At 35.7% G+C, this 13,388-nt stretch overlaps 2 protein-coding genes across 2 annotated transcripts; both read right to left on the minus strand.

Moving 5' to 3' along the window:
• Positions 1–1,856: 1,856 nt before the first annotated feature.
• Positions 1,857–5,573, minus strand: LOC120279495 (F-box protein SKIP1-like). The gene is made up of 2 exons (XM_039286426.1): positions 5,155–5,573; positions 1,857–2,734 (listed from the first exon to the last, which is right to left on the minus strand). Exons 1-2 carry the CDS (start codon positions 5,502–5,504, stop codon positions 2,161–2,163), a joined length of 924 nt encoding a protein of 307 aa, XP_039142360.1. The 5' UTR covers positions 5,505–5,573; the 3' UTR covers positions 1,857–2,160.
• A 1,586-nt stretch (positions 5,574–7,159) lies between these two features.
• On the minus strand, positions 7,160–11,157 carry LOC120279473 (glutamate-1-semialdehyde 2,1-aminomutase, chloroplastic-like). Its single transcript, XM_039286409.1, has 3 exons — positions 10,915–11,157; positions 9,603–9,776; positions 7,160–8,482 (listed from the first exon to the last, which is right to left on the minus strand). Exons 1-3 carry the CDS (start codon positions 11,095–11,097, stop codon positions 7,415–7,417), a joined length of 1,425 nt encoding a protein of 474 aa, XP_039142343.1. The 5' UTR covers positions 11,098–11,157; the 3' UTR covers positions 7,160–7,414.
• Between the last annotated feature and the right edge of the window lie 2,231 nt (positions 11,158–13,388).

Genomic DNA, 13,388 nt, shown 5'->3' on the forward strand with positions numbered 1-13,388 from the left:
GAACATAATTTAAAAAAAATAACTTCATCCTAAAGTGTTGTGTCATGATTCCTCAGGATATGTATTATATAAATGGACTGCGTAAGCTTATCATGAGGCAAAAAAGAATTATAAAAAAAATAGATTGTTGCGAGAAAAGGCAGTTTATCTTTTTCTCATTGTTGATGCTTATTGTTCTTGTTAAGAGACTGATAACTTCCTTATTGAAGTTCTTATTAGCTTATTTTATGGAGGTTTAATTATTGTACAAGTTCCTGTAATTGTATACTTTCTGCCTTTTAGTTCTTGCAATATTTTTAAGTACAATTAAGTCTTTATATTTAGTCGAATTGGGTCATTCTAGCCCGCGGTGCAGATTGACAAGTGTAAAATACAAGGACTTAATTGTAACTAAAAATATTATCATGAACTAAAACGACTCAACTCGACCAAATATGAAGACTTAATTGTATCTAAAAGTATTAGAAGGGCTAAAAGGCATAAAATACACAATTATAAAGACTTGTACAGCAATTAAACTTTTTTTGGATGATGAACTGTGTTGATGTTGTGAACTTAGAAATTACTCTGAAATTCTATTCATGAATGAGTATTTCTCAGCTTGATTTCTGAAGATCCCAATGTTGAGAATTATAGATCTGTTCATTCCTTTGATTGTTTACTCTGTTGATCTTGAAATCCATTACATGTTGATCTTCACCTAACACCCAAAAGACAAACAAAACCAAAATATTTCTTCTTTTTATCTTTTATTTTCATTCAATCAAAATTCCTAACAAGAATTTAACCCATCACAACAAGGCAATATAAATATATATACAAATAGTTTGTGTGTGTATGTGTGTGTGAAAAATTGCAATAGTAGCTACATTTGCTTTGATAAATCCATATATTTAAATATAATTTATAGAACTTCTATCAATATTGACCATGACAATAAGGATATTAGCCCAAAATACAACAGGTTTATAAAAGAGTCCCACATCTATTTTCAAGCAAATATCGAAATGCATACTCAAATGTTTTAATCAAATCCAAGTAAATTAAAGTTCACATAGCAAACAGTTCAAATTTTCTACGATATATTGCCACCTCAAATAATAAAAATCGGAAGTTCTAATCAGTGTATGAATCTCTAATTATGTGACATAATAAAACAGGGGTTTCAGATAAAAGACTAAGAGGTCGTTTGGTTCCCGGTAATGTAGAAAGATTACCACTTGTTACATGGTAATCAAAAAATATTACCACGTTTGGCATTGCACTGGTGATAATCTGGATGGTAATATCACATTACCAACTTATAAATATTACCAAGAAAGTTGATAATCCTATTACCACCAAATTCGGTGTCTATCTTGGATTACCGTGGTAATCTTATAACTTTTTATATTTTAGCAAATTAATTACCATGACAACCAAACACGATAATCAACTATTCCTAGTAATAAGAGTTCCCAACCAAATATGGTCATATCAAATTACCGCAATATTCTTAACCATATAATATTCTCACTCATATTACCATGGTAATCTTGTTATGTAGTAATATATCATTACCACGAACCAAACGGCCCCTAAATCCAATATAAAATATGATTTTTCAGAAAAAGTAAATATTAGACCTAAAGCATCAGTACAACTTCAAACACATTATGAAGACATTACTTTTCCTCAATCAACATAAATTAAGGTCTCTAAACATTTCAATCTACCAATAATAGGACATGCTAATATGAAATGAATTCAAAAACCCAAACAGTTTTATAATGTCTAAGAAGTATAAATAGCATTTACTTTCTTATCAGATTTGACAAAATGATGCCACCAATCAAATGATAGAAGATCACAGTCAGAAAAAAAAATGATCAGATAAACAATAGCCCAAGAAAGCATGATGAATGTTGACGATCGTGGCTTTACCAGAAAACAACCAGTATTTCATAGTAATGAGTTGCAGAGGAATACATATTATATATATGGTACTGGAACAACATATTCTATTTCACACCAAGCACATCAAACTCTACAACAGTAGTGTGCTTTGGCTGATCATCATATATATATATCACTTGTGAGTGAAAGTATAGTTGTTACCTGTTTCCATTGTCAAAGAGATTAATTGTTGAACAAGACATGGTAACTGTTTTCCAAGCTCGATCAGATCTGAAACACATTGGTCTGAAACCTTTCATCATACAATCGCCAATGTCCATATCTTTCCGTATGGAAGACTGATCTTGGAATGTAAAAATTTGGCCTCACAAGTACCTTCAGATTTTTCATATTTTTCGATGTTTGATCCAATGCCCTGCTTGTCAGGTTCACACACCCAAACAGATCAAGTGTTTCTATATCCGTACATCCTTCAGAAATTGAAATCAGACCATTGATGAACAGTTTGGAGAAGCGGAGTTCAAGGTGTTTGAGTTTAGGCATGAACTTTGCAATAACCAAAGCCTCCCTATCTCCATCTTGAGGGCATGCATTGATATAGTCATCAGGAACTATACCTGCATGTTGTGAAGGGTCAAGCCAGTTCAATAGGTTTCTCTTGAGAACTGTCAGATTAGGGCAATTTTGACCAATTAACTCAAGTGACTTGTAAGAAATTTCATAACAGCTGCTTATATCCAATTCGGTAAGCATATGACATCCAAGTGCAATCTTGATCATAGATGTGTCAGTAACACTTTGGGAATTTTTCACTGAAAGAATCTCAAGATTAGGGCACCTGCGAATTCCAAAACATAAATATTTCATTACTAAACCAAGGTTAAATTGTGAATATTCAGAAAACTTTAGTAGAACATGAAATGAAGTATATAGGATATTAAATTTCTGTTCAAGACTACGAAACAAAAAGAACATTGTCAAAAAAAGAATCCAGCAGATAAAATTTATAAGTTGAAAGAGTACAATATCCATAAGAAGGTATTTCCTTTTTATACAAGACATGTAAACATAAACAATTTTTTAAATACTTCCAACCTGTTAAATAGTGAAATGGGATACTTACTTTTAATAGGATAGGAAACACAGTCAACCTATCAAAGATATTCAATAACTACACTTCCTCAAAATTTCAGAAAAGGGTGTGGAGTACTAGAAAGAAATGGAATATGAATAAATGTAAAAAATCATGAGAAAACCATAATATATTATCAGGAGACCAAAAATTAAATGTTTCAAATGCATCAAATGTCAAATAAATAAATAAATCACTATAGATTTTAAATCAAAATCAACAGAAGATAAGCATGGATTGGTTAAGAGTTGATTTTTTGTGCAAAGCATTTCAAGAGTGAAGAAAACCATGTAAGTACTCAAGAAGGGAAATATAACAATGGACTCACCTGGATCTTTAGCCCCGAAATTTTCATGCTTTTCAATTATTGCGTAAGATCATATGTAAACACACGCTGTTCAGTGTGCAAAATCAAGTAGCAATTGAACATCCCAATCAAAAAACAACCACATATGTATTAATTGAAAATGAAATACAATTTTAGAAATTTAATTTTGCATAATCCCAGATAAAAGAAAATTAGTCCTTCAATATATTTAAAACTTGTACAGTTTAAAACAAAAAAGTCAGGAAAAAAGAAAAGGGCAACAAACAGATTTGGATTCTTCTATCCAGAATTTTTTTTTATTATTATTGAATGTAGAAAAGTTTAAGAGGAATCGCTAATGGTTAGAGATAGATGGACATGAAGAGAATGAAGAAGAAAAACCTATTATAAATTGTTTAATTTTCCATCAAGTGATGCATTCTCAAACTTGTAAGAGCTTCACTTTGTCAAGATTTCAGCAGGAATGGGATGCATGTTATATAGTCCCAATGTAACTTAGGACTCCTTTGTTTGAATTTAGAAAGTTAAGGTTTCCACAAAATCTAACTTGATCAGGTCAAATCAACTAAGTGTCAATACAAGCTGTATGATAATAGGATCATAATTACATATAGTCCAATCACATCTTAATTAGAAAAATAATATATCATTTTCCATCTCTTACTTGATTACCTACATAGCTATATGATTACAGTGCACTTATGTTCTATCTCAGTAACGGTTCGCAATACCAGATAAATTCTCTCAATCATAATAACATGTAAGACTATCTAGATATGTTGACTGAAGAATCTATATTGGAGAAGTTGATTAAATTAAACAATCCAATTTTCTGTTCTTCCCATCAATTAAACTATCTAGATAAATTCTCTCTCAATCGTATAAGTAATGGATCATGCATCAAATAAAACCTCTACATCCTAATTGCAACTTATTATTAACTTTATTATTGCATTCTATATAGTTCTAAAAATTGCCATCTCCCACAACCTATCATATCTAATCTTTTCTCATTCAACGTCTCAGAACATTTCCCACTTTTATTGATGCATTTACTGAAATTGCTATATGATCACATTAGCTCAATAATTCCGATCAGTTGCATAAAGTCAATATTAGACAAATATTCAACTTTCAGCTATATTGTAAGTAGCGCATTCTCAATTCACTATCAATAACATTATGAGCATCACTAACAACACACGCAAATGATAGAAAAAAATTTACAATATATAAAACTAAAATTTTATGGAGGAAATTTAGGGTAGACATGAGATTTTTGCAAAGAAATTAATGATAAATGGAACATATATGTGCCCCTAAACACTTAGAAATCAACCATCCATGAAGACTGAATTAAATAAACCAAAATTATGAAATTGCAACAATCAAATAACTCGGGAATTCCAATAGAAAAACAAAGCTTCCTCGAGAGAAACTTTAATCAGATCATAAATCCATGAAACCAAAATCCAATTTAAAAATCCTAATAATCAAAAGAAAAGATAATAAAGCTCATAAACAAATAACATGGAAAATTAGCAATCAAAATCCAAATTTATTAAAAAAAACTCAGAAATGCTCATCAAAATCAAAACTTTATCCCAAGAAACTCGAATTCAGGTCACGAAATCCACAAAATGGAACACCACTTCTCAAATCCCAACAATCAGGTGAAAACTCAACAGACGTCACAACTAAATAACAAATAACTCGCAAGCAAAATCCAAATCACAGCCTAAAAGAAGCAAAAAATCAAAACCCAACCTTCAAATAAAAACCACGAAATTCAACCAACCTCTCAGCGACGAGTTCAAGAGCCCGATCGGAACAGTGCCGGACTCTCACTGTCCTCAACGTCGGCCCCCCAACAACAGCAACCAACCGAACCATCGAGTCTACCCGGCGCTGGAAAGCCGGCGTCCACCAAGTGGCCGCATCGGAAAATCTACCAAAGAAGGGCTCGAGATCGAATGATTCGAAGAGCGCAGGGTCTCTGGCGGCTTCCAGCCATGTCTTGCAAGCAAACATCACACCTCGCCACCGATCCTCCAAACTGAGCCTGCGGAACACGTTGACGAGGAGAACGGGAGTCATCTCCGACCAATCGCGAGTCTCCGCCGTGGCTCCGGCGATCTCTGCGTCCATGGCGATCTTTCTTCCCTCGAGGATGCGGTTGGGCTTCTCCCCGATCTGATCGCGGGATTAATTTTTTTATATGTCACTAGTTTTTTATTTTTTTTTTCCTCGGTTATCAAATTTTAATTTGTATAATAAATATTACTCAAGTTTGATTTCGTTTCACCGGAGGTTATACGTGAGTGACCACATCCATACTGCTGACGTGGATGCTGGAAAAAATACAGTCAGCACAGCTCGCCACGTCCTCAGTCTGAGATGGAGCCTTCACGTCAGCCGGCCTATCCACATCAGCATATTTGTCCACGCAGGTCGGCTATCCTAACCTTAACCCTAACCCTTGTTATTTCATTTCGGTCACTAAATTTTCATTTAATATCAAAATGTTTACCAAACTCTGCTGACGTGGACAAGTCTGCTGACGTGGACAAGCCGGCTGACGTGGAGGCTTCATCTTAGACTGTGGAGGTGACGAATTATGCTGACCCTGTTTTTTCCGGCATCCATGTCAACAGCATGGATGTGGTAACTCGCAGGTAACCTCCAAATGAAATAAAATCAAATTTGAGCAACGTTTATGATACAAATTAAAACTTGTAACCGGAAAGGAAAAAATTCAAAACTTAGTGACCTACCAAAAAATTTATCTCGCGTAATTGTTTAATTAAATTTTTTTTCAAAGTGTTATGGCTAATTTTGATGTAAATATTTCAATTTGAATCAAAATCATCTCCCTTTAATTTTATTTCACACTAAATGGTTATTTTTATTTTACTAAATGGTTTTTTTAAAAAATTATTCTATTTTTTTAATGATCTAATATTAAAAATTTTATTAATATATGTGATGGAATTACCAATTGAATGGACATTATATCATGCATATGTTGATAAAAAATTTCCATCATTTATATCATCGAAAAAATAAGTCAAAATCTCTAGAATAATCACTGATAAAACAAAATTAAAATTAAGTAATCATTTTAATTTAAATTGAATTTCAGACCCATAATAAAAAACAATCTAATTTAATACTTTGAAAAAAAAAAAAATCAAATCCATAATCGTTTGTGTTGCTACGAATGGATATCTACCGTACGATTTCATCAGTTTAGTGTGCTAGGGATATGTTTAACATTTGTTTCACCGCATCTAAAACGCTCTAATGTGTGTTTAGATTAATTGTAAGATAAATTATGGTTATAAATACAAATAAAATATTCATAAAATTTTGACTTTTATATATACATTATTCTATGAAAATTTGTGAATTTTACACCTACGTTTGTATCATATTTATCCATAACTTGTTGAATTAATTCATAAAACATTCATTAATTTCTTGTTCATCAATATCATAATCTGTTACCAGCAAACAAGTAATCTATTAATTGTTGAATCCAATTAGAACCTTTCACAAGTAATCCGAGTTCGAATCACTTACGAAAACGAGTTTGAATTATAGGTGGGAGTATATTTCTAAAAATATAAATAATGATTATGCACAAATAATTCCAACACCTATATATATATATATGCCACTCCATTTCTCTAGCGAAACTTGTGCATACCCCTGCCTATCTTAATAGCCTAACCACTCACCCTGGCAATAAAAAAAAAATATCATCACCTGTTAAATCTGCTTACCAATCTCAATCTCCACAATGCCAAATTTCAATCTTCACCGTCCCATTAAATACAATTTCATGATAGACGATGCATGTATTTCCTACAAGATTACATTAACCCAGTACCACCATCAGAAACCAGAGATGGCTTTCAGTACAACACTCACAATAATAGTCAATATTACAAAAGGATTTGCAGCAGATAAGCCGGAATACTAACATACAAGTAAACTGAACACTGGGGACAGATACAGAAGACAAAAACCAAAAAAGATGCTAAATTCTACTCAAGTTAAATCCGTCGCAAAACCTTGTCAGCAGCAGCAATTGTCTTCTCAATATCTTCTGCTGTGTGAGCTAGGCTTGTGAAACCAGCCTCGAATTGTGAGGGGGCTAAGTATACACCCTCTTCCAACATGCCCTGATAAAACCTCGCGAACTTTGCAGTATCACTCTTCTTCGCATCCTCAAAATTATATACTGGCCCTGCTGTAAAGAAGATTCCGAACATTCCTCGGATATAACCTCCAGATATCTCATGGCCAGCCCTCTTTCCTGCATCCAAAATTCCGTCGACAAGTTGGCCGCTGATCTTGTCCAAGTACTCATAGCACCCTGGTTCCTTTATTCTTGTAAGAGTGTGAATGCCAGCAGTCATCGCCAATGGATTACCACTCAGGGTTCCAGCTTGGTACATTGGCCCAGCGGGAGCCACCATCTCCATGATTTCCCTCCTGCCACCGTAAGCACCAACCGGAAGGCCACCACCGATAACTTTTCCAAGAGTTGTTACATCAGGAGTTATTCCAAAGTACTCTTGAGCCCCACCATAAGCCAAGCGAAAACCAGTCATGACTTCATCAAATATCAGAAGAGCACCTTCTTCTTTTGTTATCTGGCGAAGGCCATTCAGGAATTCTGGTTTTGGTACAATGAAGCCAGCATTTCCAACAACTGGCTCAATGAATATAGCAGCAATCTCCTCTTTATGGTGAGCAAAATGTTCCTTTACTGCTTCAAGGTCATTATAGGGTGCGGTTAGAGTATCGGCAGTGGCTGCTTTTGGGACACCGGGGGAGTCAGGGAGGCCAAGGGTTGCAACACCACTGCCAGCTTTTACCAGGAAGGAATCCGCGTGGCCATGGTAGCAGCCCTCAAATTTGATAATCTTTGGTCTGCTGGTAAAAGCACGGGCAAGACGGAGAGCACCCATGCAAGCTTCAGTTCCTGAGTTCACAAACCGGACCATCTCAATGCTAGGAACAGCTGAAATAACCATCTCTGCAAGCACATTCTCTGATACACATGGAGCACCAAAGCTTGTGCCTTTCTTCAGAGTTTCAATCAATGCAGCATTCACCTGAACAAGAGAAAAGCAAATATTTGCATTTAATTTCCATCCCAGTGTTATACCAATTAAATTACTCTCAATATCATCTTCCAAGTGAGGGAAGCTCTTTTCAATTTCAAAAGTTCAAATCCAATAATAAGGTTTCAACAGTATACTACGTCATTACGATCCACTACATCTATTAGATGACATCACCCATCTGACTTCACCAATATTACTACAACTGCAATATTAGCTAAGGTGACAGTTTGTGCATTTGGTCTACTCTTATAAAGCATTTGAGCAGCACCAAATCACTGAAACTAGTGTGAGACTAACCATCGGTTATGAATGTGAGTGGCCGCATGAGATGCAAGAAAAAAGAGGCAGTTGCAATCCAACTTTTCACATTTATATTTAAGATTTGTTATGTCGTATCCCCTTCATAATAGAAGCAGCAATTTTCTTTTTCTGTACTTTATGTCCCAAAGGAAATGAAAAGTCATGCAATGCCCAAACTTGAGTACATTTATCTCTTCATGTATGATTTATCAAGTGTACTTATGAGACAATGGAAAAACAGAATGTATACTCAGGATTTATATGATGTATGACAAAAACATGTCGTTATCTAGGACCATAATCAACAAAGCTGAAGTGACAGAATTTCCTTGCACGCATACAATACCACAGGAAATTTCTCTTCTTCAATTAGTTACTGCAAGTTCTTGCAATTTAATGCTTTAGTTCTATAACCAAACTTAAATCAAAATTCACAAATTCAAATCTTTGCTAGAGTATATCGACAAGACAGTTTCTCAAATAGTCTCCTCTGATGGATGTAGAGTGTGTGACGGCTAATTCTGGCTTTGTGTACAACTACTACTTATTAGCAAACTTTCATTGGGCCTACATCCATTTTTTAGTCAGTATGCCATAAATATACCTTCTTCCTATCTGAAAGAAATGCAAAGGGCACATAAAACGTAAGAAGCAACTCTTGACTCATACTTGTTACCCATAATCATAAGGAAAATAGTTGGTTGAAAGTATTTAGACTTTAGCAAGCCATTGAAGCAACAGAGTGACATCTGCGTGAAACTAATTATGGCAATTAATGAAAATGATATAACCAGTTAAAGAATGGCACCTTATCATCGGCATGGCCAATGATAGCTGGGCCCCAGGAGCCAACATAGTCAATGTATTCATTGCCATCAACATCCCACATGTGAGAACCCTTAACAGAGTCAAAGACAATGGGCTGCCCACCAACCGATCTGAAGGCACGGACAGGTGAATTTACACCTCCAGGCATCAACTCCTGTCATCACATAATCCTTATCAGTAAATATACGATTGATCAATTAAGTCAAAAACTTACTAGGAAATGTATCAAAGAAGACAATGAGAAATAGAAAAGAAAAAGGGAATGCCATTTGAAGTTCAAAGTGAGAGGCTTAAAGAAGTGAACCATTCCAACACAATTCATGGACCTAGCATGCATATCAAAATCAGGAATTATGAGGTTTAGTTTCCATAGAGAAATGATGTATTCTAGCATGAAGGCCATACGCATATTACAAGGATAGCATAGAAATGGTGTTCATCATGTTTGACTGCAATCAGTATGTCATATGTGCACTTAAATGCCACAAGCAATGTAAATATTTATTCAATGATTATAGAAGGCAGCCAATACAGCATGTGATACCTCAAAATTACAAGTGATATTCGACTGAAAGACACATCTTGCAAAACATTTTCTTAAAGCAGATATGATCTTGCAACAATTGGGCTTTCACAAAACAACCAGCATGCATGTAACCAGTTTGATATCAATGAAAACTCAGAGAATAACATGGTACACAATAATGCACAAAAAAAAAATGTGGATCTAAGATAAGCCTGAAAAAGATCTGATGGCTTCGATAGTATTAATAAAGACAAATTATCACCATGTCCCAGCAATATATCATAAAAGAATGTCCCTTGCTCACATCAACATTGCGGAAAATTTCAAATCAACACAACTAGTACAGAACAACTTCTGCTTCACACATAAAACCAAGCAACAAACTAACAATTTTCCATTCCAAAAGCAATATAGTTAACAAGAAAAGATATTATCTTTGATTCATCTTAAATCCTATGGCTCTAGCAATGCAATCAGATCATCTATATATGTTATCAGATAAACTAGAAGGGATTTGCTGGACTCTTTTGGATAATCAACCAAAAAAAAATCCTAGGAAAAAATCACCCATTACAACTAATTGCCAGAAAAATGGTGAGCAGTTGACAAATATTTGGTGCCAAACAAGCTATTTATCATTTACAAGCTTCAATTACGAATAAACCATTTCTTCTACAAATTCCAATGAACAAAGATTCCATCTTTGATTAAAATACAGTAAAAAAAGTTGAAGGGAAAATAACAAAAATAAGCATCAAAGAGAGACCTTAGCAGCGTTGAAGATCTCCTCGGACTTGTCAAGCTTGTAAGATATCTTCTCCACGGAAACTGCGTTCCGGACGGCGAAGGAGCCGCGAGGGAGCGCGCGAGAAGGGCGAGGAGGTGGAGGCCGGGCAGAAAGATTGGAGCTCCATGAGAAACCGGAGACGGAGCCAGCGACAGCAGCCATTGGGTTTCAGAGAGACTCCGCGCTGAGGAGATAAGGGAGAAGATACAGAAGAGAAGACCGCAGTCGTTGGTCAGATAAGGAAAGTTTAGAGAAATAAAAATAGGGAAAATTATTTTTTAGTCCCTGTAACTTTTTCGGTTTACCAATTAGTTCCTCTGACAAATTCAGTCTTCAAGGTATCCCTCCTTTTTGAAACGTTTACTTCTTCATCCCTGCTATTAATTTCTCACGTTAAGTTTTCTCAAAATACCAAAAGTGCCCTTCAACGTGGAGGGAAAGTTGGCGCCATATCACATCATTCTTTCGGGCGAGATCAAGGAGTATATGTACGGGAACTTGTAGGAGAAGCACGTACCATTTATTTTTTTGTCTCTTCTCATGTTTTTCTCCTTGTTGTTGTCTACCTTGTTTGTCTAACTTGAAGGAGAGAGTTCAGCTGACGAGTTTATTTGAAGGCGACGGAGAAGCTCTATTAGAGTTCACCGTCGTTTGTCTTCTCAGGTTTGCAACCTTTGGTTGGCATATTTAGGTTTCATGTTGTTTGTATCGATGAGTGACTTATGCATGCAAACGACGCAGTTATCTAAATGAGTTTCAATGCATGACTAACTCAGGTTTACATGTATCACCTATTTTGCAGGGTGTGGATGGATTCTCTTCACTGCATTGTGAGGTATAAAGAAGAGGGTTGTGTGTTGGACTTTTCGGTGTTGCAGGGGGTGGGAAGCAGTGATAGATGAGGTATGCAAGCGTTGGTGTCTTGAAGCCGATAATTTGATTTTAAAAATATTTAATTCTGGACGGGCATAAGACGATTTCTTGTATTGGATCACAAGATGATTTCCAACGAATGTGTAATATACACAAGATGTTCAAGCAAAATGTCGTCACGATGATAGTGGAGGTCACCACTGACATGGTAGAGGCAGAGGGTCCATTTGATTCCTCCATTGGCTCGTACGTAACTTATGTGCTTATTTTGCCATTTGTTGTAAGTTGTGACCCATATTCGAGTTTCATGTTTAATATCTTGCATATGTTATTGTTATACATGTTTAATAATTAATGAGCAGCCTTACCGTTTAATATTTAGCTTTTATATTCAAATTTCGGAATAACTCTTTATTTCTTTCCCCATATGCAGGGATTCATTATCCCCATGCTACCTTCAGGGGTCTTGGCAATATCAAGCTCTTCAACAAGTATTGATGCAGAAATCACCGCAATTGGTCGACGTTATGACAGTGCACGACACTTTAAAGAAGTATTACGTGATTTGGCGATCAAACGCAACTTCGATTTTCATTTCATTAAAAATGATACACAAAGGGTTACTGTTAGATGCGCCGAATTTAGTTGTCAGTAGCGTGTTCATGCTTCAAAAGAAGGTAATCTTCCCACTTTCAGAAACAAAACTGCTAATGGAACACACACTTGCGGTGGTGGTATTGGCACGACATCTCATCCAAAGGCTTCAAAGAAATGGGTCAGTAGACAAGTAATTCAGAAACTCCATGATCGTCCTTTGTATCATGCAGTTGATATACAACGAGATATATTGCGTGATTATGGTGTTCATTTGCCCTACAAGCAAGCTTGGGTGGGCAAAGAGTACACAAGAGAGATTCTTCATGGGTGTGATGTGGCAAGCTATGACTTACTTATATGGTACGCCGATAAAGTGTCTATAACCAACCCTGGTAGCATTGTCATCATCGACAAAGACGGCGAACGTTTTAGGCGTGGGTTTTTTTGTTTTTATGCATCTCTTGAAGGGTTTAAGAGGGGTTGCAGACCTTTATTATTCCTTGATGGGACTCATTTATTAGGGAAATATGGAGGGATCTTATTAGCTGCAACTGAAAAGGATGGTAATGAAGGTTTCTTCCATTTAGCTTTCGCTATTGTCGACAATGAGACGGAGGAAAATTGGACTTGGTTCGTATCAACATTGGGTGATGCACTGTATGGCAAAGACGACTATGACAAGATTATAACATTCATTTCAGATAGATCCAAGGTGCTTATAAACGCAGTTATGAAGGTTTTTCCTTCATCACCACATGCGTATTGCTTACGGCATCCGCAGGCAAACTTCTACAAAACCAGTAGTGGCCTAGGGAAAGCACTGAAAGATGAATGCTGGTCTTTGATTGTTAAGGTTGCATATGCTTACACATCCACAGAGTATGAAGATGCTGTGCATGCACTTTCACTTGCATCCATTCAGGCGCATAACTGGTTATTTAATAAATCAGACATGGGTCACTGGTGCAATTATTTGTTCAAAG

The sequence above is a fragment of the Dioscorea cayenensis genome, chromosome 16, assembly GCF_009730915.1.
Source record: "Dioscorea cayenensis subsp. rotundata cultivar TDr96_F1 chromosome 16, TDr96_F1_v2_PseudoChromosome.rev07_lg8_w22 25.fasta, whole genome shotgun sequence".
In the NCBI taxonomy this organism is placed as follows: Eukaryota; Viridiplantae; Streptophyta; class Magnoliopsida; order Dioscoreales; family Dioscoreaceae; genus Dioscorea; species Dioscorea cayenensis.